The sequence below is a fragment of the Carassius auratus genome, chromosome 17, assembly GCF_003368295.1.
Source record: "Carassius auratus strain Wakin chromosome 17, ASM336829v1, whole genome shotgun sequence".
In the NCBI taxonomy this organism is placed as follows: Eukaryota; Metazoa; Chordata; class Actinopteri; order Cypriniformes; family Cyprinidae; genus Carassius; species Carassius auratus.
The window spans coordinates 10,686,325-10,711,841 of NC_039259.1; the positions used below are offsets into that span (position 1 = coordinate 10,686,325).

The following is a 25,517-nucleotide window of genomic DNA, read 5'->3' on the forward strand; positions in this document are numbered from 1 at the left end:
AAAACTAACAAAAATAAAAAAATGATAATAATACAAATGAGTTCTAGTTTTATAGACATGGTATATAATAAAACTTAAGCAAAAAAACCTGCAGCTTAGAAATTGAGCAGCATTACTATTTGAAATGATAATTGTTTTAATGAGAGCACATAAACTACCAAAATAAAAACGGAATAAACTGAACTAGAAAAACAAAAACACATCACCATCTAAAACCAGTGTTATTTTAGTATTATTCATATAAAAGTATATAATTATATATAATTTTGTTAGTTATTCAGTAATGGAATAATATTTCTTTTTAGCTTTAATTTATTTTTTATTTCAGTTTTAGTTTTAGTAATTTTAGTACTTTCAACTTATTTAATTTAAATTAGTGGCCAAGGCAACATTGCAAAATTTTGTTTCAGTTTTTTACGTTTTTCATGTAATGTGTATATTTCATTTCAGCTTTGTTTCATTTAACCAAAACAGTGTTTAATAGTTTAAGTTAACAGTAACGACTTAAGCAACTAACAATAAAGAAATCTGACAAAAGATAAAACAAAAACAAAAAACAATTTAAAAAACGAATTATTGTACAAATTCAAAACTAGTACGTAAATCAGAGAGTTATGGCAGAATTAGCATGCTGAGAAACATCTCTCATCACCTGTTCCATCAGGTGTGCTGTAGTCATTTCCAAACACATTCAGATGGTTTCGTCTGCCAATAGCCACCTACCGTACACAGTGAGAAAAAACGTCATGCATATAAATAAACACAGGCACACACAGGGCTCTTCGAGACCTTAATGGTCAAACGGGTTACCTGGGCAACATAAGGCAGAAGGTTGTTTGGGATTCCCTGTGGATCTTCACCAATCTGTCCTGAGATGTGAGCACCAATGGGATTGAAGTACCTGAGCAGCACGGCATTCCAGTCCTGCAAGACATTTTAACAGTCACAAACCTGCCACACAGTCAAAAGTGTCATGAGAGAGCGGTCAGCTACCTTCTCTGCTGTGCACTGGTCCCTGATCATTTCCTCTATGAAGTACTTGGTCTTGCCATAGGGGTTTGTGCAGCCACCCACTGGATGCTGCTCATCAATGGGGAGTTTCTGGGGGTCTCCATAGACGGTGGCGGAGCTGCTGAATACCAGATTACGCACTCCATGAGACTGCATCACCTGATTCAGACACACAGGGCCACAGACAGTAAGGCATGCCCTAAGCACTAACATGCACACACAGACTCCAAACTTTCCTGAATCTGTAGCAATCAGTTCAAAGATCCATATGGAGACTGCATGCATAAAAATTATGAAAACGCATATCAAAAATGCATTTCTTACCTCTAGCAGATTGATGGTTCCTGTGAGATTGACTCTGTAGTATCGTAAAAGGCTGTTCTACTGATTCACCCACAGCTTTCAGTCCTGCAAAGTGGCATCACTGCATAGAAGGAGTGCTGGGAAACAGAGAGGGAACTCCATTAGCCACTAAGGGGCGCTGTTACAAATTATTTCACCAGGCAAGTGCTAAAAGCAGGTTTGCAGTCAGGTTTTGTCAGGAAAAAAAAACTAGCTTGCTAGCTATCTATCTTTCTATCTCTATCTATATCTATATCTTTCTATCTATCTATATCTATCCATCAAAAACTAACTAAAAGTATAACACTATAAGCATTAAAAAATAGCATACATGTTGTGGCTGAAAAAGAAAAAAATACATACAAAATAAAATATAAAAATGTAAAGATTTTATATTATATTAAAAATAGAACATAGACATGTTGTGGCTAAGTAACAATAAAAATAATAATAAAATAAACTTATAAATAATGAGCAGAAAACCGGAGACATGTTGTGGCTCAGTGTAGAACAGTAATTCGATTTCAATATACAACGCAAGTAATGGATATGAAAAAGGATTATCTTTACCTTTTTGAATAATTTCTCCAATCCAGGTTTATCCAGAAGGTCCAGCTCATGGAACTCAATCTGAGTGTTCAGAAACTTCTCTATTCTCCGTAAGCTCTCTGGACCATTTCCCTCTTCTCAACAAAACACACATCCACAAAGAATGACAGACATAAAAAAAAGCATTAAAAATGAATTTAAATATAATAGTTTTGTTCCAAAATTTTTAAGCAGAGTTAACAATATTACAATATATTTTAAGCAAAAAATAAAATATAATAATGCATATTCATATTATAATATAAATGCATGGTATTTATTAAATATTTAATTTCATATTTAAAAAAAGTTTAGTTACTGAGACTATGGACTGCTCCACCCAGCAAATACTACGTATAGTCCACAAGGGCTCACTGTGTGTGCAGGATATTTCTGAGGCTCTTTGTAATGCAGCAAGATTTACTCAAAAGGATAATGTGTGTTCAGAATACCACCAAAGCCCTTCTTCACTGTGTGTGATTTAACTGAAGTCTGTTTACCTCTGACAGCATTACTGAAGTTATCGATGACCACAGGGTGATAACCAGCCTCTATGAGCTCCACAACACAGTGGCTGCCAATGTATCCAGCTCCTCCTGTCACCAAGATCTTCTGACGCATGTTGAGAGCCTTCAGCACAGATTGAAAGATAAACACATGAATTAGGCTATTATAATTACTGGTTCTTTGTTAACAGGTATGTGGGTGTGTTCTATTCTTACTCAACCTGTACGTGAGCTACGTGGCTTAACCGTCACCTGCAGCATCCTGATTCACTTTATATGAAAGAAGCTCTTTCGTTGATGCTAATCGTAACATTTAAATTCACCAAGATCCTCAAACGTTCAAGAGCTTAGTTCAGTTCAGTTTGACTATACTGGTATACACGGACTACACTGATATAAAACACAGTAAGACTTTAAAAGTCACCTGACTGGAGGAATAAAGCAAACTCTCTTAGCTGTCAGAAGCAAACAAACAATGCAACATAAGCATAACAACAGTTCACATTCAGATGCATTCACACTCACCGTGCTGATGAATGGGGATCAATGAGGGTTACTGGGGAAACCCGCGGGTGACAGCAGTCTATGAGTGACAGGCGAACTAATAGTTCACCGAGTCTGTTTGGTTTATTCATTCTTTCTTCCTGGTTTCAGGGACACGTGGACGTGTGTGAAGCCAATAGCGTATGTGCTGCGTAATTCACTTTTTAAAGAAAAAGTCCTTCATATTTTGGTAAAATATGGTTCAAGTATGAATGCATTTATTTATTGTTATTATTGATTTATTACAACAGTATTCATTCATGCAGATTCTTCTTCTTTTTTTTTTTAAATAGCGACTAGCAGGAGCTCAGTGTCAGGTATGAAGACAAATGGCAAGCCAATATAAATAAGGAGGGGAAAAACCGGAATGCACTAGAAGACATTTAACTAAGTAATAGCCTATATTTATGTACAGTACCAACATTAAGGACGACCTAGATTAATCAAGGCTTCTCCAAGAAACTTTTATTGTGGAAAAGTTACATCTTCATAGGAGGAATATTTTCCCTTATGTATATAACTTTCATTATGACGTGTCCGTGGTCAAATCCAATAATCATATGCCAGTCAGCTGGTCTTTATTCGTTTTTTTAAAAACAGGAACTTCCATATATCAAAGTCAACGTCTTTAGACTAAAACTGAAATTAGGAATATAAAAATAAATAGGAATACATTTCTAACATTGACAGAGAGAACGCAGAAACAATTTGTGTGTACATTTTTGTGCCACAATAATTTGCGCAACCAATGACATTCAAGGCTGTTGAATCTATGATGCCTAAATGTCCCTTTCAAATTCATGAATATTTTCCTTTAGTCCAACATTTTTCCTACACATTGTCACGTAAACAGTCTTGCCAAGCCTCACGAATTTGTCAGGGAAAACTACACGTCTGAATTCGCATTAAGAAAAACAGACCCAAACAGTAAAAACAAAACATTGATTTATTAATGCTTGTATTTGGAATCTTATTTTCCTTTAATATCTACATCACACTAATAGTTCTTTGGTGTCAGAGTATCAATGATGGTTTGGGGGCTCAAAGACAACAAAACAGGATGATATTACAGCTGCTGAATGAATCAGCTCGGTGCCTTAATCAGATCACAGCGAAAAAAACATGGCACACATACAAGAGCAATGCTTTCTGTGATTTGAGACTTATACTGTAGTCCAGGTCTATCTGTATAAGAATCTGAATGAAAAAAGAGCAAATGACAAACAAATTGAAACTGCAATACCAAATGAAAACCAACAGAGGGCAGAAAGCAGCAATAACAAACAAAGCAGTCTTTTTGATGGACACTCCTCATCCAACTCACTACTTTACACTGACACTTCAGCCTTTCTCAGGAGATCTATAATACTAGGAAAAGCCATTCAATAGCATTCCAGTTCATCTCAGTGGTGTGAATGCAAAATTGGTGCAGGTTCCTCAGAAGAAAGCAACGTGCTTGCTTCCTTTTCAGGCTCTCAGTTCTTGGGAAAATTTTTGAGCTAACCACCTCGGCTGTAAATGCTGATTGGAAAAAACAAAAAGCCCTCAAGTCCATTTGACAGCTCTTCAATATAATATAATGAAACAAGCAATTGCAAGAAGTCAAACTATGTGGCAGTGTGAGCAGGCCATGCTAACCAGCAAAACCTTTCTTTAATACAAACCTCTTAGTAAAAAAAAAAAAAAAAATCTGATCATAGACCAACAACTTAAGATGAACTTTCAGGTCCACTTTGAGGATGCTTGAAGTTGTGTGCTCCCCTCTGAGTATATACTGTTGCTGTGGTGGAATTTTGAAAGCATTCGTGATCATGGTATTAATGATCAGGACATGTATTTATTCACAGTCTTTACATCTCAAAGTGGCGGTAAATGCTCTCTACATATTCCAGAACTCTGTGCCAGTCTGGTGCTTCTTCTTTTAGCATCTCCTCCACCGTCTGAGGAACCACAATGAAAGATTATTAGTCAGAAATGAACAACTACACAAAATCATACTGGTAGTCATATTTGCATAATTTCCAATGAACAGGTTTGAGTAATTTTTTGAATCACGATTGTGTCATTATCATATCAGCCAATCATGTCTGAGGCATTAACATATCCAGTCAGTCATGTATGAGTAATTCTCATGTTTGGCCAATAATTTCTGAGCCAACTACATATCTAATCAATCATATCTAAGTTATTCACATGACTATTCAATCATGATTGAGTCATTTTCTCATCTTGCCTGTCAAGTTTCCCATTCTCTTCTGAAGTCAGCACCAATATCTGACAGATTATTATTTTTTTATTCAAGCTGGAACTAATTAATAGTGCATTGCTTGATTTGTTTAGTGGCTGAATCGTGGTGTAGTTATTACATGATTGAGTTATGAAATTAAATACAACTGTTTAGAAAAAGAAAGAAGAAAGTTCACGCACCAGTGATGCAGAGATTCCAAAACCTTCTCCAGTCTGGAACGCAAGAGTGAGATTCTCTTTCTGTGGATAAAATCATCACCATTATCATAACCCCTATTTAATATGTTTGCATGCAGACCATGTGTACAAAGTGTGTATTACCTTATTCTCTGGACTGAGTTTGTCATATGGTATGTGAGAGGGGAGGTAACTGTGGTAAATCGCACAAAAGGCCAAACCATCCACCCAGCAACTGCTGAAATTAGTGATCTCAATATTCTGAAAAAAAAATAAAAACATTTATATATATATATATATATATATATATATATATATATATATATATATATATATATATTCTACAGCGTATACAAAAAAAGTCCCTATTATTTCACAGATAAACAAAACAGTATATACATAACTAATACAGTTAAAAATGATGATTGAAAGAAGTCTTTTATGTCCAGGGCTGCATTTTGATCAAAATACAGTAAAAAAAGTGATACATACTATATAAATCAATCAAAGAATCCAGAAAAAAATATATATTTTATATATACATATTCATATATATATATATATATATATATATATATATATATATATATATATATATATATATATATATATATGAATATGTTTATATAAAATATATATTTTTTTCTGGATTCTTTGATTGATAGAACAACTCTTTATGTGGAATAGATTTTTTTTGTAACATTATAAGTGTCTTTACTGTCACTTTTCATTCAATGCATCTTTGCTGAATGCATACATTTAAAAAAAAATATACAAATTCTGCTAACTAAACAATAAATTACTTAAAAAATGTTTTTACTGACCCTAAAATTTTAAATTGCAGTGTAAATCTAGCTGAATTGCTATTACAGTATGTGTCTCAAAAAAACCTGACCTTTGGGAAATTCAGTGACTATTTCAATCTTTAAAAGTGTTTGTTGTTTCAACCCAGTAACTTATAAACACAACTTCCAGGCTTCCTCCTGCAGGCAGACTGTTAAAAAAAATAATAATACCCTATGTGTCAGACTATAGCTTTCCAGACTGAGAAAGTGCTTTTCAGTTGTGTGTACAATGTGCATCAGCCAGTCGGTGAAAGGATTGTGGGTGGTCTATACTGTCTGAGGCTGAGACTAGGGTGTGTGTGGCTGACTGCCAAGTTTGATCTGTCATCTATTTAGTTTAGTTTGGTTGAATTGAGTACCTTGTATCCCTGTGTTCTGCCTTGACACCAGCGAAGCAGGGAGTTCCGCCTGGAGCTGCCATGAAGCCTCAGCGACCTGAGACCTGATGGGAAATCTTCCTGTGTCCTGATGGGAAAGACGATTCATGTCAGTTTTCTATTATCTGACAAATTACTATAATGTTTCTCATGAACCAAGGGTGGAAAAACAAACAGTGTTAGATTCACCTTGTCCTGTTGATCTTATTTGTCACATCTAAACCCGAAGAGTTGCACGTCTTTAGGAGTGAGTGCTCCACTTTCATATCTGTTGGACATGCATAGACATGCACACAAATAAATCATTTGTGTCCGTATGAGCCTGGTATGCTAGCAAAGGAGTAAATATTCTGTGAAATCCAGTCAACTGGATAATGTGTACATGGAACCCGTTTACACACCTCTATTGGAGTTGGTCTTGTTGTTCTGCTGGTCTAAACTTACTGCTTGAGTCTTGATCTGAGAAGTCTGAAGTTATTAGACACTGTTTACTGATTTTTACTGTTAAATATTTTAGATACATAATCATAAATATCCACAAACGAAAGACTGAAAATAGCAGAAAAGGAAACATTTTTAGTTTTCTACTCACAGATACTGTTGTCATAGTAACAGAAGGTCGGGAAGTACCATTAACAACAACATCAGGGTAATCTGAGGGCATCCGGCACAGGCTCCTGCAAAATAATGGAATGAGTGACATGGGTCACACTGCCTCTTTGACAGACTGTGGACTGTCAACAATGACTCATTTAGAATCACTAAACAATGCTGTCTATCGGACAAATCGGATATGTCTAAGGCATGCATCAGCTGTGCTCTGATTCACAATGATTTCTTGAAGGAACCCACCGGATGAACAGACAAACATGAATCAGACTGAATCGGAATCCATTCTTTGATTCCGTTGGGAATCATGAGTACTTTAGATTCCAAAGGTGGAATTTGATTCCGTGCAGAGGAATTGACTTCACTCTAACATCTTCAGATGTGTCAGGTCCATTACTTTGATTTCCAAACTAGTACATGTCCCATGATCCATATAAAAGACTTGAATCTTTTGATTCAGATCAATAGAAACTTGTTTATTCTGTAAATGTTTATAATTACATCAGTAGGTAGTGAGGAGTGAGCTTCTGTTAGAGTACTGAGTGATTCATTAAATTATTCAATCATTCACTCAACTGATTAATTCCAAAACAAAGCTGTTATTATTGGAAACACCATTCAAACACTAATTTAAAATACAAAGAAAAGGATAAATAGACTATGTACTATAGTATCAATCGTAATATTGCAAAGTGTATAGTTAACGCTTTACAATAAGGTTACATTTGTTAACATTAGTTAACTACATTAGCAAACATGAATTAACAATGAAAAATATTTCTAACACATTGACCTTTATGTTCACAATAACATTATTTAATGGACCACAGCTGACATACAATGACAATGAAAAGTTGCATTAACTGTTGTTACAAAAGATCAGCAATATTGCACATTGTTGTTAGTTAGTTGTATTATTGAATTACCAATATATTTTACATTAAATGTTTATTTTGTGCATTTATTCAATCTCCAAATTTGAGCTTGTGTACACTGGTGGCCAAAATGATTAGAACACTATTATTTTCACCAGATAAAAATGGTTTTAAGTCAGTTATTTCTATCTTTTGCTATTGCGTGTCAGTAGGAAATATCAGTTAATATTTCCAAACATTCATTTTGCAATGAACTGTAATAATCCAGTGACATTTTTGTTTGCACAAGGAGTCTGACAACAGCCAGTGCTCCACACAGAGATCTGATCTCATCATCATCCAGTCTGTCTGGAATAACATGAAGAAACAGAACAAACTGAGACAGACTAAATTCAGAAGAACTGTGGCAACACCTCCAAGATGCTTCTAGAGACCTACCTACAAGGCTACAGTGTTAAACATTTTAGGCTGATATTGCTCCACTATTTTTCACCGCAGCATTGGGGGAATTTTTAGCTGGTGAAATACTAGTGTTCTAATAATTTTGGCCACCACATAAATAGGATTTATTTTTTGGCCATTTTTGACATAAGTGGATAACACTCACCTTGACCTCTCTGAAGTACCAGAGATGCGCATTTCTCTTTTTCTCTTCATTTCATCTGTCCACAGTTGATCTTCGGGTCCGGTTCTCTTCCCATAACCCTCCACTTGTCTTTCTAGGCCCCTCACTGTCGGCGCCCCCTGGTGGCTGCCTGTGACCTGCTTCAGTTTCTGCTTGCTCTGCTCCAGCTCAGCTCTGAGGCTCTCCAATTGACTTTCGACCTCCCGGCGACCCTGCAAGGCATTGGCTAGCTGTATGCCCAGGTCCTGCCTTGCTGCTCTTAAAGTACTTAGCTCTTCCTCAGCTTCTGCCCTCAGTCTGTCTGAAACCACCAGCGCCACCTTCAGGTCAGCCTGGAATTGCTGCCACTCCTCACGTTCAGTCTACAGAATGACATAACAATAGTCCTATTAATAAGTATGTTATCATTTAAAATATTATACGTATTTATAATTTAATAACTACAATATTAAATTAATCTTAATAAAACAATTAAATCTTTAAATTAAATGTTTAATATAAAATATATACAATATATTCAAATCTATATACCAATTTGATGGGAACATTGCTGTTCACACATGTCAAAAAAACTTGTTCCTCAAGGTGTCTTTACTCTATTCCAAAACAGACAGTATTATTAGGAGGAGTGGGTCTCTGGTTTTTGAGATCAGAGCAGTAGAGCAAAGATATGAATGTTTTCCTCTTGGATAGAGTTGTATCTCAGCTGTGATTCTACGAGGTCAAAAGGTTTGTTGTGAATCTCACTGCTATGGTGATAATACTGTGCTGCTGTCCACCACTTACTGTTTGATAAACACACACTTACACAAAATATGCTTACATTAAACTTCACTCTTAGAAATCTGAGCTTGTTCTGCACGTCTCAGCAAGATTAGTAATGAGTCCTCTTTCAGAGACATGAAACGTGTCCTGTACTATTTACATGCAGTGGTCCAGGGCCATTTCATATTCACAACACACACACACACACACACACACACACACACACTCAGGAATCCTTCTCCGCTTGCAGCCTTGAGCATGTCCTGACAATAAAGTGATTTCTCAATAGTTAGATATCAAGAAATACAAGAGCAATTCCCTAGAATTATAACACATGTAAACACATAATTACATTTTATTATCTCAATTTAAAAACATAATTTTTGATCATTTACTGATCATCTCTCTTTCATCATCTTTTTCATTTCTTGTCTCTCTCTCTTATTAGAACTGACTGAAACGCTGTGTTGATTCAGCCAGAAGGAAACTGACTCATAAAGACAAATGACTGACTTCTAAAGTTATCGAAGTGAGTAACTCACTATTGTGCAAAATCAAATTAAAACAGAAAATAAAACAGAAAAAGGTGAGGACAATATGCAGGCAAAGTCATTTAGGACAAAAGATTCCGAAATTAGTGGGAAATTCATAAGAAAAAAAATTAAACAGTTAATAAGAAGAAGGGGTGGAGAACAACTACTTTATGTAGAAACTTTGAGACATAAGATCAAGAAGACTGCTATGAGCCATATCATTATAAAATGATATGGTTCTTGACTTCTGTGATGATTATTTTAATGGCTTTACAGTGTAAACATCATAAAAGTGAAAAATCATAAGTATGTATATACATGCTGTTTTATAACAAAGTTCGGGAGGAACAGTCGCAGTTCATTAACCTGATTAACACAAGTGGAGACCAATCAGTAATCAACTCATGACAAGGTATAAATAACAGCAGAACCTATCTCTGTTCATTGACAGTTTTCAGCATCCCGGTTCGCGCTGTCTGTCATCTTATCACAGACGAAATCTTCCTTCCAACAAGGAGATCCATACCGGTGATTATGCTACTTTGCTGACCATGATCATTAAACACGGCCGTTGAGCACCATCAAACGTCATCGCGACAGCTGCTCTTCGTGTCAAGCCACACGTCGTGGCCAATAGACCGTGCAAAGTTCAAGCTCGCCTCGCTTGACGCCACAATTGATCCGATCAAGACCGGGCTCTCTTTGAGCGCTGGAATCGCAGCACCAGCAGGCATTCAACCAGCCCGCTCCTCAGTTCTTACTGCAGCAAGCCTCTTTCACTTCCCGCAGCGGCTCAGCCTTTCACCGCGGCTTTTTCCGGCCGAGGCGAAGTTTGAGGCCGCCTCCTGCGTCATAAATCAATACATTTTCAGATGAAGACGGTAAATACAGGTTTGCGGCCAGAAGTAGTGCGAGAGCCGCGTGGAGTTCCGATCACATATGTATGTGGAAATTCAGATCCAAATTGAGCCTCGGATGCGTTCAAATATTTAAACTTCTGCGACCAGGCCGTGTGCAAACGCCCGACCGGATGTGATTTTTCGGTGCGAGGTCAGAATTACCTATATTTTGTTAACCTTGACATTATTCTTCAACATCATTTATGTAAAATGGCGGTTCATAATAATTATGGCAGAAATAATTATTAAACCATTATTTACGTGATTAGCCCCATAAAACCTGTTGTTTTTATTTAGGGGGTAATCTGATTTGTGACGATGTATTCATACATTATACATTATATTCATTCAAATTATTAACTTTACCATGGTGAACATGTCAAGGTAACAGTTAGGGCTACTGCACGACCAGTTTGAAAGTTAAGCACGCCTGCCGCGAGAGGGAGAAATGCGACAATCGTGTACAAATGTCGCGTGCTGTGGAAAGGAGGCTTAAAGTTTGTTAAATCAGGCCATGAGTTAGTCATCATCCACACTGAAATGTCCAAAGATATCATCTGCCTTACCGTGCATGTTTAAACCTCACTGAGGTTTTACAGACAAGTTTCATGCAATTATTCTGGCAGGACCAATTTTCTTGGGGACATATTTCACCATCTACTGGCGTTATCATTATACCCTCGTTTTGCCGCAGGACAGCAGTGTGAGTAAATTCTGAGTTTTTCTAGGACCATAATATGAAAGCATGCAAGTAAATATCGTTAGAACTGCTTGTAAGTGAATAGCACATAACTGCAATTAACGTTATTGCCATAATCACGTCTGTTGGTATGTTTTACAGACATAATGATTTTCATTGCATAATGATTCCCATAGTTTTCAGAAGCCTCTGTTTCCACAGTCTATACTACAACGTGAAACCAGTGTTCCAGATGTATCCATTAGTGCTAGTGATGTGTCGTTCGTAAACGAATCGTTCTTTTTGAACGAATCTTTTAGGTGAACGAATCTTTTAGGCGAACAAATCGTTCATGTTATCCACGGACTCATATTTCTCGTTCAGTAAAGTTCCTCCCCTCATAGCAGCGCGGCGCTTTAAGCAGCGCATGCGCAGCTCAGTGAACCGGGTAACAACCGTTTCATCCTGTCAAAGAATTACTCAACATCGAGCCGATAGCCTTCGAGTATGAGATGTGACAGAGTATGTGATTTGTTGAATGTAGTAACGAATACGCCCTTCAATGAACGAGTTTCATATGAGTCTGAACTAGATCTAGAGATCTTATCGTTCGTGAGTGAAATGACTGAACTGGCACACTTGTCATTCGTGAACGAACTGAATGAACGGATACATGTCGTTTGTGAATTAAATGAACTGGCACATTGCTTATCTCGTTCGCGAACAAAATGAATTAGAGTAAACTGGGTTAATCTGCTATTTTAGCATGTCAATCTCGAAAATGCAAAGCGCAGTTATAGGTACAGTACTGTGCACATACGCTCGTTTTGATATTTAGCAACTCCACGTTTAATCCATAGACCGTAAAAGAAAGGTTAATCCCCGATTTATGGATGTGAATATATAATATACAAACTGTCTGACCAAACAATTAAAATGCTAAATAGGCAAGAAACCCTGTGCTTTGTTCATCTGAACAACTCAATTAGACTTCATATATTGAACGCGATTATACACCCATTTTAATAAAGCCAGATCAGTTTTTGTAACAAGTGAATGCGTTCGTTGACGTAAAACATAATACATTCTTTTGCCACCTGCTGGCATATTCTGTGTAAAACGAAGAAATTATCTCCGAACTAATCATTTTGTTGAATGAACCGAAAATGAACGAATCTCTAGAAAGAATCATAATTTCCACCACTAATTAGTGCTGCAACGACACGTCGACATCATCGCACGTGATGGGTGAACGGCCCCTTAAAAGACAGCGCGCCACGAGACAACAGTCACAAACCACCGAGCTACCCAGAATCAGCTCCAGATCTCTGGAAACAATGCTAAACCTTGCAGAACCATAACTACATTCTATGGTCATGATGCTAAAGAACATTTCAAGACGTCTCAGACAACGGTAAATTTATGGCTACTGTGGTTTAATTATAAATGCTGTCATAAACTCATATTTACAATAGTAAAATAATTTTTTGCCTCTTATTTTATACTGTAAAAAAAAAAAAAAAAAAAAAAAAAAAAAAAAAAAAAAAAAAAAAAAACTTCCTCCACATTGATTGAAAATGAACAAAGGTTGAAAATGTTACTAACCTGCCTACTCTTCCCACAGTCAAGGAGGGGGAACTCAGGGCCCAGTGGTTAGAGAGTGGACTCCTAACCCTAGGGTTGTGGGTTTGAGTCACGGCCCGGCCATGCCATGACTGAGGTGTCCTTGAGCAGGGCACCGAACCCCCAGCTGCACCCTGGGCACCGCAGCATAAATGGTTGCCCACTGCTCCGGGTGTGCGTTCACGGTGTGTGCGCGTTCACTGCCGTGTGTGCACTTGGATGGGTTAAATGCAGAGCTGCTTCCACAGGAGCCTTTTCCGTATCTCCTCACTGCCGCAGCAGTGTCTGCTCCCGCAGGAGCCCCTTTCGTATCTCCTCACTGCCGCAGCAGTGTCTGCTCCCGCAGGAGCCCCTTTCGTATTTCCTCACTGCCGCAGCAGTGTCTGCTCCCGCAGGAGCCCCTTTTGTATCTCCTCACTGCCGCAGCAGTGTCTGCTCCCGCAGGAGCCCCTTTTGTATCTCCTCACTGCCGCAGCAGTGTCTGCTCTCGCAGGAGCCCCTTTCGTATCTCCTCACTGCCGCAGCAGTGTCTGCTCCCGCAGGAGCCCCTTTCATATCTCCTCACTGCCGCAGCAGTGTCTGCTCCCGCAGGAGCCTTTTCTGTACCTCCCCCAGATACAAAAAAAAAAAAAAAAAAAAAAAAAAAAAAAGTCATCATGTTAAGCCATTTCACTGAAATAAGCTGTTCAGTTTTCACAATAAGTGACGTGAATTTCAACAAGGGTTTATGATCAGCTTTGATGCCCCACATTCCCAGTCGCATTAGCCTCTGCACAATACGCCGTTTTCAAACATAATAAAAATTTTTAATTTAAAAGTCTCTCAGCAGACGCAGTAAATATTTATCCGTTTCCACTGCCTGTCCAGCGAGCACCAGTCTCTCAGCGGACGCAGTAAATATAATTTGTTTCCACTGCCCGTCCAGCGAGCACGAGTCTCTCAGCGGACGCAGTAAATATTTATCCGTTTCCACTGTCCGTCCAGCGAGCACCAGTCTCTCAGCGAACGCAGTAAATATTTAATCGTTTCCACTGTCCGTCCAGCGAGCACCAGTCTCTCAGCGGACGCAGTAAATATTTTGTTTCCACTGTCCGTCCAGCGAGCACCAGTCTCTCAGCGGACGCAGTAAATATTTATTCGTTTCCACTGCCCGTCCAGCGAGCACGAGTCTCTCAACGGACGCAGTAAATATTTATTCGTTTCCACTGTCCGTCCAGCGAGCACCAGTCTCTCAGCGGACGCAGTAAATATTTATTCGTTTCCACTGCCCGTCCAGCGAGCACGAGTCTCTCAACGGACGCAGTAAATATTTATTCGTTTCCACTGTCCGTCCAGCGAGCACCAGTCTCTCAGCGGACGCAGTAAATATTTATCCGTTCCACTGTCCGTCCAGCGAGCACTAGTATATTTATCCGTTTCCACTGTCCGTCCAGCGAGCACCAGTCTCTCAGAGGACGCAGTAAATATTTATCTGTTTCCACTGTCCGTCCAGCGAGCACTAGTCTCTCAGCGGACGCAGTAAATATTCATCCGTTTCCACTTTCCGTCCAGTGAGCATGAGTCTCTCAGCGGACGCAGTAAATATTTATTTGTTTCCACTGTCCGTCCAGCGAGCACCAGTCTCTCAGCGGACGCAGTAAATATTTATTTGTTTCCACTGTCCGTCCAGCGAGCACCAGTCTCTCAGCGGACGCAGTAAATATTTATTTGTTTCCACTGTCCGTCCAGCGAGCACGAGTCTCTCAGCGGACGCAGTAAATATTTATTTGTTTCCACTGTCCGTCCAGCGAGCACGAGTCTCTCAACGGACGCAGTAAATATTCATTTGTTTCCACTGCCCGTCCAGCGAGCACCAGTCTCTCAGCGGACGCAGTAAGTCCATCCAGCGAGCACTAGTCTCTCAGCGGACGCAGTAAATATTTATCCGTTCCACTGTCCGTCCAGCGAGCACTAGTATATTTATCCGTTTCCACTGTCCGTCCAGCGAGCACCAGTCTCTCAGAGGACGCAGTAAATATTTATCCGTTTCCACTGTCCGTCCAGCGAGCACTAGTCTCTCAGCGGACGCAGTAAATATTCATCCGTTTCCACTGTCTGTCCAGCGAGCACGAGTCTCTCAGCGGACGCAGTAAATATTTATTTGTTTCCACTGTCCGTCCAGCGAGCATGAGTCTCTCAGCGGACGCAGTAAATATTTATTTGTTTCCACTGTCCGTCCAGCGAGCACCAGTCTCTCAGCGGACGCAGTAAATATTTATTCATTCCACTGTCCGTCAGGCGAGCCTCAGTCTCCCAGCGGACCCAGTAAATATCTATTTTTCATTATTATTTTTCTTTCCTCTGTCTGTCCAGCGAGCCTCAGCCTCCCAGCGGACACAGAAAATACCTATTTGTCTTCTCTATCAGTCCGCGAGCACTAGTCTCACAGCGGACTCAATAACATCTATTTTTCCACTGTTTGTCCAGCGAGCACTAGTCTCCCAGCGGATGCAGAAATATCCATTGATTTCCCTGTCCGTCCAGCGAGCGCTAGTCTCCCAGCGGATGCAGTAATTATCTAATTCCTTCTACCTGTCCATTGGGCCTCAGTCTCCAAGGGGACACCGTAAATACATATTTTTTCCTCTGCCTGTCCAGCGAGCACTAGTCTCTCAGTGGACGCAGTATGCATCCATCTCTTCCTGTTCTTCGTCCAGCAAGCCCAGTCTTCCAGCGGATGCAGGGACATAATTCGTCTCCCATATCTGTCCAGCGAGCCTCAGTCTCCCAGCGGACGCAGTAATATATATTGGTTTCCTCTGTCTGTCCAACGAGCACTAGTGTCCCAGCGGACGCGGTAAATACCTATTCATTCCTCTACCCGTCCAGGGAGCCTCAGTCTCCCAGTGGACGCAGTATGCATCCATCTCTTTCTGTTCTTCATCCAGCGAGCCAGTCTTCCAGCGGATGCAGGAATATAATTTGTTTCCTCTATCTGTCCAGCGAGCCTCAGCCTCCCAGCGGATACATTACGCATCTAGTCAATATATCATTACACCTCGCAGGCAGACGGTGGAGCCCGTCTTCCCGACACCGTAACTGCTTCTTCCTCAACTATTAACCAACAGGACCTGCCTGCTCCTCTACTTCTGCCAGAGGCAATGCAAGATCTCCTGGTCAAACGACCATACTTCTAAAAACGTCAGCCCGCCAAATCTCTGTGTTTTGGGGGGTTCGTAGTCTGGCGGCTGTCCTTTTGCTCTCTTGTTTTTGGGGGGAGTACTCTGGGTTCGGGCCACATCCCGAGCTCGGAGCCCTCCACCCGGACAGCACGCCAAATACGCATAAACTTACGGTATTAATATACGTAGATGTGAACTCGTGAAATGCTGTTTTATAACAAAGTTCGGGAGGAACAGTCGCAGTTCATTAACCTGATTAACACAAGTGGAGACCAATCAGTAATCAACTCATGACAAGGTATAAATAACAGCAGAACCTATCTCTGTTCATTGACAGTTTTCAGCATCCCTCCTCCACCCCATTTCTCCTCACTTATAGATCCATCTACTCTTACCACAACCGGGGGGAGTACTCTGGGTTCGGGCCACATCCCGAGCTCGGAGCCCTCCACCCGGACAGCACGCCAAATACGCATAAACTTACGGTATTAATATACGTAGATGTGAACTCGTGAAATTGATACCCTATGGATGTTTTCATAGATTAGACGTTAGAACCTTAGCCTGAAAAAGGTTGAAGACCCCAGCTTTGTCTAAACAAATAACACTGAAGGAGGATGGAAATAGAGTAGGAGGAGAGAGAGTGAGCAGGGAAAGTCTCAGGACCCTCTTCATCACTCCGAGGCCTCCAGACCCCAGCTGGAGCTGATTAGAGCAAGAATACACAACATTACACTTTCTCTGACACACTCATAAGAGTCTATCTAATATAGGAACACAGGAATTGGGGGGTATTTAGGTATTTCTGCAATGTGTTTTAAATTTTAAACCCTTTAAAATATTTGGCAAGCACAATGTAAAATTATTGACCGCACACTTTGTTTAGAAGTGTAGCTTTGTGTAATTGTGTAGTATTTTATGCATTACAATTATTCTTTTTTTAACTTATTGATGTTACAATTAACATTTCAAACCAGTATTAAATATGACTTTGTAAATGGCTACAGCAAGAAAAAAATTAACGGAATAACTGAAAATCAGACTTTGAAGTTATTCAGAGATCGGAACAACAAACTAAGGAACACACATGTGCCTCGTTGTGAGGGGATGCATAGCAAATGAAAACAACATTTTCTAAAATCAACTCAAAATATCAAACACATTTGATATCCTCCGACTGGAATCAGTGAAAAAATATCTGTCTGTGCCCATTTTACACTATGCCATTTTCTGTGAAATCTGTCAGCTCTGACTGACCAAAATCTGCAAGCTGTCTCTGATTCTCTGCAACTAGCTTCAGGGCAAAAGCTGTGTAGTGTATTCCAGCTTTTAAAGGAAATGAAAAGACCAGTGATTATTACTAGTGATATAATGCATCCTCAATGACTTCATAATAAGAATGGTCTGTCAAAGGGGGTATTTTCAAGCATTTTACCTTATGATGCAATATAGAGCTTTTCCTATTAGCCGGTTTAATTCCTGAACCATTTGCTGTGAAAAGACACTTAGTTTTATTGATGAATAAGAACAGAGTGCAACAGCATTAACACATGTCGGCAATCATCCAACCTTGTTAAAGTCATTAAATTCTGTCTTTCTCTGCTCACACTTCTGACGCTTTCCAGTCATCCAGACAGGACAGAAAATGACCCCACCTCTCTCTCTTTCTCTGGACAGTGGTGATGTTTTAGACATCAGCTCATTGACTCAGTGGGATTTCTAAGGAAGTACCACACCCATGATGATAAGAAGTTGTTTCTCTTTTTTTAGGGCTTTCGTACAGTGTGTGTGGGGGTGGATAGAGTGTGACTCTCTCACCCTACTTGACAACCCCTCACACACATACACACTACATAATCGCTACACTCGGCTACACACACAGAAAAGCAGCCACAGACAAGTGCGTCTGACACAATGGTCTAATACACTTTGGAAAGCTTTTTCCAGCCAAACCCAAAGCCAGCGTGTGACTCCTGCATTCAGCGCAGTCCATCTGGAACTGATCCGTCAGCTTCTTACGTTCATAATATGTGTGTGTGAGATTGAAACAAAAGCTGCAGATGAAGGAACCCACCACCACCCATCAAACACACACACACACACACACACACACACACACACACCTCTAACATATTTTGTGCTTTGTGAATATAGTCATTGTTAGCGCATTTCGTTTAAGCATTTTAGCAATGTCCAGCAGAGCGAGAGAGAGATTGTTGACCTTGCGTGAGAGATTCAGGTCAAAATGAAACAGGGAATATTACACAGAGAATGACTCTAAATCTTACGAGTGAATATGAAAGTTCTCTGGTAGTGATTTAATACACAAAGAGAAAGCGCACAACAGCAAGGCCAATTGAAGTCTACTATTGCCCTTGCTGTTGTGTGCATGCTGGACACATGCTGGATGAAGTCAGTCTGAATAAATAAACAAACAAACAAACAAACAAACATCGGAAAACTGTGATTTCAGACAGATTAAAGGGTGATTTTAATGGCATTTTAAAGTCAATATAAACCGGAAATAGTGACTGAATTTTCATTTGTATTCTGACATGTATCCAAGTTAAACGGGATCTCGAATGGTGTATGTACAGCAGGACTGTTTTGGGAATTTACTGGATTGTTTTTATTTGCTAACTATTGTCCCGCACTTGCACCAGTGCACATAACATTGTTTTTTTCTGATTAAAGATTTTGAGGGCACATGCTTTTTTTTAATTATATGCACAGATAAGTCATTTATAATAAACACTGCAACATTTCATAAAAAAAATAAAATGACATTAAAAGGATCAATTGGCCAGAGGATGGTTTCTCCCAGTGTTTGGTGCAAAATAATTTAACTGCCCTGACACTATTGGATCAGAACAAGACTTGTACTGAATTGAGCTGAATAATTACACTTTTGTCTGAACTTTACACAGTTATTGAACTGGACTGAACCAACACTGAACTGACTGGAGCTGAATAATAACACTTCTGTCTTGCCTCTGTCGCTTTACAACAGAATTTGGAATTGTCCAGTTTTTGAAGTTTGCATGATTGAGTCTATTAAGCTGCTTTGAAAAAATCTCTATTGTAAAAAACACTATAAAATAAAGGTGACTTGATTGTCCTATTATTCATTTGGTTGAACTATGTTCATGTAAGCGTGATTAGTGGTTTAAGTTGACTTGTAAAGATATGTCAGAAGGCTGGGCAGTAACACACATTCACTTGTTTGGTCAGTGAGTCGTTACTGTCTTCTGTTGTCGCAGTGGCCAAACAAATAAGTTTTGTTCTTGCAAGAGCTGAACAGAGTTTCCCACATCCCCCTCAGTATCCGCCGTTCACTCCCTCTTTCCATCTGTGTCTCAATCACTTCTACTACTTCTGCAGTAAACTTGATCCATTTTTCTCTTTTCTGCCTCTTCCCTATCTTCCTCATTCCTGTCAAAAATAGATTTTTTATTTCTTTATCTGATTCCTTGAGACTACCAGATTAGGCCCATGTTAGAGAACCATAACATAAACACAAACGCTCACAAAAACAATGTCCATTCCTCAGCTAAGACAGGAAAGGAGTCATTTGTAGGATTGCATGTCCCATAAGCCTTTGCTGAAACTGACAGACTGTTATTAGACAATCCTTGACCTGCACCTCTGGGAACAATGTGACTTCCTGTTGCATTTTCCTCTGTCTTCGAAAGAGGTAATTTTAGAAACCAAAGTGTCAAGCACAAACTGAATGCCAGGGTTTGGAACAGCTGAGACACAATGTGTCAGGTGAGAGTACACTGATGCTACAAAAAGAAGAAAATGTGATTCACCTGAATTTTCTCCTTACAACTTCTCAATTCCTCCTTCATCTTCTCCCTCTCCAGCAGAAAACATTTTAACAAATCTGAAAAACATACAAAAAACCGATTCATAATATAAATCACATTATAAATAATATTAGTAATTGCTAAGCACATAATAAAGCAATAAACCACAAAAGGAAATGTGTTACTTTAAGTTTACAACAGTAGTAAAACCACTGCAATACATGACCTCAAACGGTTTATTGCCTTTATAAACAAACAGCAACTGGAATATGATAAAAGTGATACAAATGTTTAATAAAGACTATGTAAACAACAGCTGTGAATAAAATTCTATAAAGGTGCTAGTGGTTTTCAAGAGGTTATTCGTCAGGACCCAGATTTAATATAGGCTATCAAGTGGTAACCCAACAATAAAATATAAAATAAAAAAGTAATATTTGATGTACTCAAATATTAGGGTAGTATTTCCTTTTTACGGTTATAAGGTTTCGAAAACGTCTAAATCTTCTGCGAAGTGATTTCAACAAGCCAAATATAAATATGCATTCTTATTTGATTAACTGCATTTTATTATTTGCATATAGCATTTTTTCCTTCCTGCTGTCCATGATCAGAACAGACCAGCAACACTAGTTTAGACCCCCGAATGTATGTACAGTAATACATTGAGATTATTATTATGTGCAGAACACTTATTCAACATGTTTAAGAGTATATGCAGTTCATGTAAATATGTAAACGCTTCATTTTAGGAATAAATGGACACAGCATGACTCACCATTTAATATGTGCGTGGATTCTTCAATGTTGTTAAGCTGCAGTGAGTTCAAACACTCCTGTAGAAGTTTGGCGTCCACTTCTGTGTCTCCATTCATACACACATCTGAGAGATAAGACACCTGTCCAGGTGATTCTGTCATCTTAAGTCCCTCCTCAGCCTCCTCTGCAGGCTCTGTCCTGCAGTCCAGCAATGGCTCGTCATTCTGATTGATGGAGCTCGGAGCATCTTGAGTTGATTCAGGGGTGGCTGTGCTTGTACAGTTGGAAATGGATACCAACTGAGTGTTTGGTGAGCAGGTATTAACAACACTATACGGCGAGGAAGGAGGTGTTTCAAACGTTTCTGCAGCAGTGCCTATAGAGACACAGGGGTTGAGCTCTCAGAACTGACTGATGTCTTTTAAAATAAAACATTTCCTGACATGATAACTTTGTGCTTAGATTAGTCTGTCATAGAAATGAAACTTAATTTTTATTCATGGGATGCTCAGAATGTGGTTAATATATTAATGGTTTCAGGGGACAAGAAGACACTGTCTGGGTACAGAATTATGTGACTACCAAATGAAATCTAATACAGATTTGTTTTGTCTCTTTATCTGGATACATGACACTACTGTCAACACTACTTTCCTAATCACATTTTCTGTTTTCCAGTAAAATATCTTTTAAAAGAATGATTTTAAGATTTTTTAAAATAATTTTAAAATGCCTTTTTAAATAATAATAATAATAAATCAATAAAAATAAATTACACATATATATTATATATATATATATATATATATATATATATATATATATATATATATAATTGTGCATTTTTTAAGTGTATCTTTCAAGAACAGTTATTTTCTTATATTTCCTTTTCAGATCAGTCAACTTAGTAAGATTTCTCTATGAAGGACATAATAACTAGATTTTAAGTAGAACTTTTCCATTATTTTGAGAGTTTATGGAAGCTCATTGCATTTTGTATTTTTATTTATTTATTTTTTTGCTATTCCTTTAAGCTCTGTAAAATCCATCATCAAACAATGTTGTATATAATTTCAATTTTTATGTTGCAATAAAAAAGAAAATCTATTTATTTTTCATACTCCATTGGTAAATATTGGCAAAAAACAACTTAAAATTCATCTGTTATTTGCACGAAGCTATTTTATAGCTTCATAAAAACTAAATTTATGACACTTGCACCATGTACAAAAGTAAATCATACCAGTCTGGAATGAGTAATGAATAATTTTGGTTGAACTAATTATTTAAGAAAAAAGTTTTCTAAAAAAAGGCAGGTTTCACTATTTGCTTTTTTTGAATAATGACCAACAAGAACAGCTTTGATTGAACGTGTGTGATCAAGTGTGTGTGTGTGGGTGTTCTTCATTAAGAAGTCTTTGTCTTCTCTCTTGGTGGGAAAGGTTTGCTGAGTCAGTGAGTCTGAGGGCTCTGGACACCACCAATAACAGGGAAGAATGTACAAAACAGTATTCCAACAATGACTCTCTCTCTCTCTCTCTTACATTTAATAACTCTCCTGCAGTTCTTTCTTTTTCAATATTCAACATTCAAGTACCTGCTTCACACAGCACTCTTTTCTTTCCTTATTTTTTAGTTTTATATATCTCTCTTTGTTGATATTTTTTTTCTATTTAGAAATATTATTTTGTATGTCCCTGCACCTTGGGGGTATCTCAGTAAAACACAGAATGTGTGTGTGTGTGTGTGTGTGTGTGTGTGTGTAGTTGTGTTGTCAAGAGCAAGTTACCTGAAGACCCATGTCGTTCTTTCCCAGAGTTATTCCCCATGTTACCAACAGCTTGTTTCACTCTAGAGGATGGGGGGAAAAAAAGTCATACACATAGCTTACTCACACACATGGTCTATGTCTAACTCTTGATCCAATATCCAATATATATATAAATATAACATAATATTTTGTATTTGTACCTCTGCTCATACTGAGTTCAGAGAAATTCAGAAAGCTCTACACCAATGGCAGGGAAATTTGAATGAGGTTTGTGGTAAACTTTGCATGAAAATGCAAAAGCCCATGTACAGTGCTAAACTTACACTGCTGTGAGAGACCAGGGAGTGTTGTAAAATTGTATTCTATATGTCAATTAAAAATCAATAACATATAGAATATAAAATCAGGTCTTGAATGGAAGAGACAGACTGATAATCCCTTTGACTAATCCCTTAATATTCACAGTTTTTGCTGGAAATCATAATATCAAGACAACTGATGGTACCATTTGATTGGTCTCTAAAGAACAACTCCCAACAATACAGACATTACATCACTGTGTGTTCAACAGGTAAAGTAAATTGTATTGTTTGCATAATAACTTTTAGAACCACTCAGTCTAAAGTGAACAATGTATAGGATTTTAAATTTAGAGAAACAAAACAAACATGGAATTAATCTTGCTGCCATTCTGATCCCAACAGAACTAGCATGAGGATTATAAGCATTATTAATATTGATAACACAGCTAAAAAGTTTTAATAACGAAATAGTTTTTATTCCTAATGGTAGAACACAACAGTAGTCTGTAAAAATATTTGTGTAGTCATATCGATTTAATGAATTCATAGGATACTGTTGTAATTTAATAACATAGATCAGGATTAAAACAATAATTAACCACTTTCGAATTGGTTAAAACGTACTTCCATCACAACACTTTTGTAGCCTCTCCTACTTTATAGCTAATATCAATTAGCTACTATCACTTATAATATCACTTTAATGAACCAGCGACTTTTATGAAGTTAATGAAGTCGTAATAAAAACAACAACTTTAAAGCAAGATCATAAAAACAAGGAATTAACACGATTACACGAAAAGACAACATTAAAATATAGGAGAAAAATTACCGCATATAATTCTTATACAAGTGGCTAATATATATACCTATACGATAGCGACAAGCAATAATAATGGATACACACCTAATCGAAGGTCTTGTATTCACCGGGACCGACTTCCAAGTTTTACATGCTGTCGCTGGTGGAGTCGCACCGCTTTACGGGACGAGAGCAGAGCACGAGCAGACTGCAGGATGTGGGTATGACATGAACCCGGTTAAAAACCGTCCTGTTGCCCCCTCATGAGGACTGAGGAGTAGTCTACTACTGGAGACGAAGTGAACTAGATCTAAAGTTTAATTCAGATTATTTTATTGTCCCTCAGTTTTTGAAGGAGCGGCAAATCACTTTTAACAGCCTGTGTAAACACCCTTAAAATGATTTGAGTTTCTTTCCAGCAGGAGTCACGTGTGAGTACATTCTTCGCATAAACTTCAGCATTATTAAGGGTTTATGCTAGTTCAGGTGTATAATTTATAAATCTTAATTAACTCTATAGGCAGCCCGCCAAATCACCTTAACCTTAATTTCTGACCTGATGCTGACCCTAATTTAATCCTAATCCGAATTAAAAGGTTTACCTTGAGGAGCAACAGACGTTCATGATAATGTTATTGAGCCTTTATCTTATTCTTATTTGACCTAAATGACTGCAGTTCAATAAATTTAAGTGATTTTACAGCAATAATAATAATAATAAAATACACAATGAAACTAAATTACTTAAAAAAGGCTAAGAAAAAAATATTATTTATATTTATTTTTATTTGCATAACATGTAAATTCATACATATCTTTTTTTTGTATTGTTTATAAGATAACACTGCTATTAGGGCTGTAATGCAGTAGCCATATAAAACCACTAAAATAAGCATTTAAAAAGATTATACATAATACAAAACAAACAGAACAAGCATCCCAAATATCTGCATGTAGTTGCATTCTGTGTTCTTTGTACTGTTTTTACCGCACCATATTCTCTCTGTAAAACCTGAAAACCAAGCCAATAAATCAGCTCTTGACTCATTCACAGCCTACCTGTATGTTTACATCTCATTAACAAGCCCTAGTAAATAAATTCAGCAAACTAATCTTCAGGAAGTGGTTTAGTTTAGGAAACATGCCTGTCACAGTGGGTGTTATTGTGACTGTAAATACGTTTCTAAGTAAAGAGCCAGTCATTAGGACGCCACTGAATGACGTGCAAATTATGGTATGTGGGCTTGGTATGTGGGATTCAGCATATTCAAATTCAGCACATTTCAGAATATCACTCCACCAGTGTCAGCACCCAAGCACGGCATCATCAAAGCAATATGCCTGTATATTTAGACATTTTTTTTTTTTAAATGCAGGTGATTTTTTACAAGGATTTCAACTTAATGTATGACTCATCAGCAAACCTATAGTTGGTCCTTTTCGCATATCTACTGAATCATTTGTGCAACTTCGGCCAACCTCATAAATACACACAATCTAATCTGGGCAAACTGGCTTTCTTGTACAAAGGCACTTTCCAAATAACCACAGACTAAATTATTGACTATGCTCCATCTTACACAGTAAGACCTCACAAGTCCCTTGTATGGCTGAAGGTTTTTTTTGTTTGTTTTTTTCATATGTCAGGAGATGCCTTCACAGGTTTCTC

At 38.2% G+C, this 25,517-nt stretch overlaps 2 protein-coding genes across 2 annotated transcripts in view; both read right to left on the reverse strand.

Annotated features, from left to right (window-relative positions):
- Positions 1-3,082, reverse strand: part of LOC113117236 (UDP-glucose 4-epimerase-like) — a 4,065-nt gene extending 983 nt beyond the window's left edge. Inside the window, 9 exon segments of the mRNA XM_026285770.1 lie at positions 653-719; positions 811-924; positions 994-1,170; positions 1,336-1,383; positions 1,385-1,429; positions 1,431-1,451; positions 1,924-2,039; positions 2,442-2,571; positions 2,973-3,082. Of these exon segments, the coding sequence (XP_026141555.1) occupies positions 653-719; positions 811-924; positions 994-1,170; positions 1,336-1,383; positions 1,385-1,429; positions 1,431-1,451; positions 1,924-2,039; positions 2,442-2,562 (709 nt within the window). The 5' untranslated portion in view covers positions 2,563-2,571; positions 2,973-3,082.
- An 836-nt stretch (positions 3,083-3,918) lies between these two features.
- On the reverse strand, positions 3,919-24,171 carry LOC113117237 (cytospin-A-like). Its single transcript, XM_026285771.1, has 12 exons — positions 23,954-24,171; positions 22,763-22,824; positions 20,993-21,349; positions 20,218-20,291; positions 8,728-9,107; positions 7,229-7,313; positions 7,038-7,104; positions 6,826-6,904; positions 6,619-6,724; positions 5,559-5,675; positions 5,418-5,477; positions 3,919-4,930 (listed from the first exon to the last, which is right to left on the reverse strand). Exons 2-12 carry the CDS (start codon positions 22,800-22,802, stop codon positions 4,841-4,843), a joined length of 1,455 nt encoding a protein of 484 aa, XP_026141556.1. The 5' UTR covers positions 22,803-22,824; positions 23,954-24,171; the 3' UTR covers positions 3,919-4,840.
- Between the last annotated feature and the right edge of the window lie 1,346 nt (positions 24,172-25,517).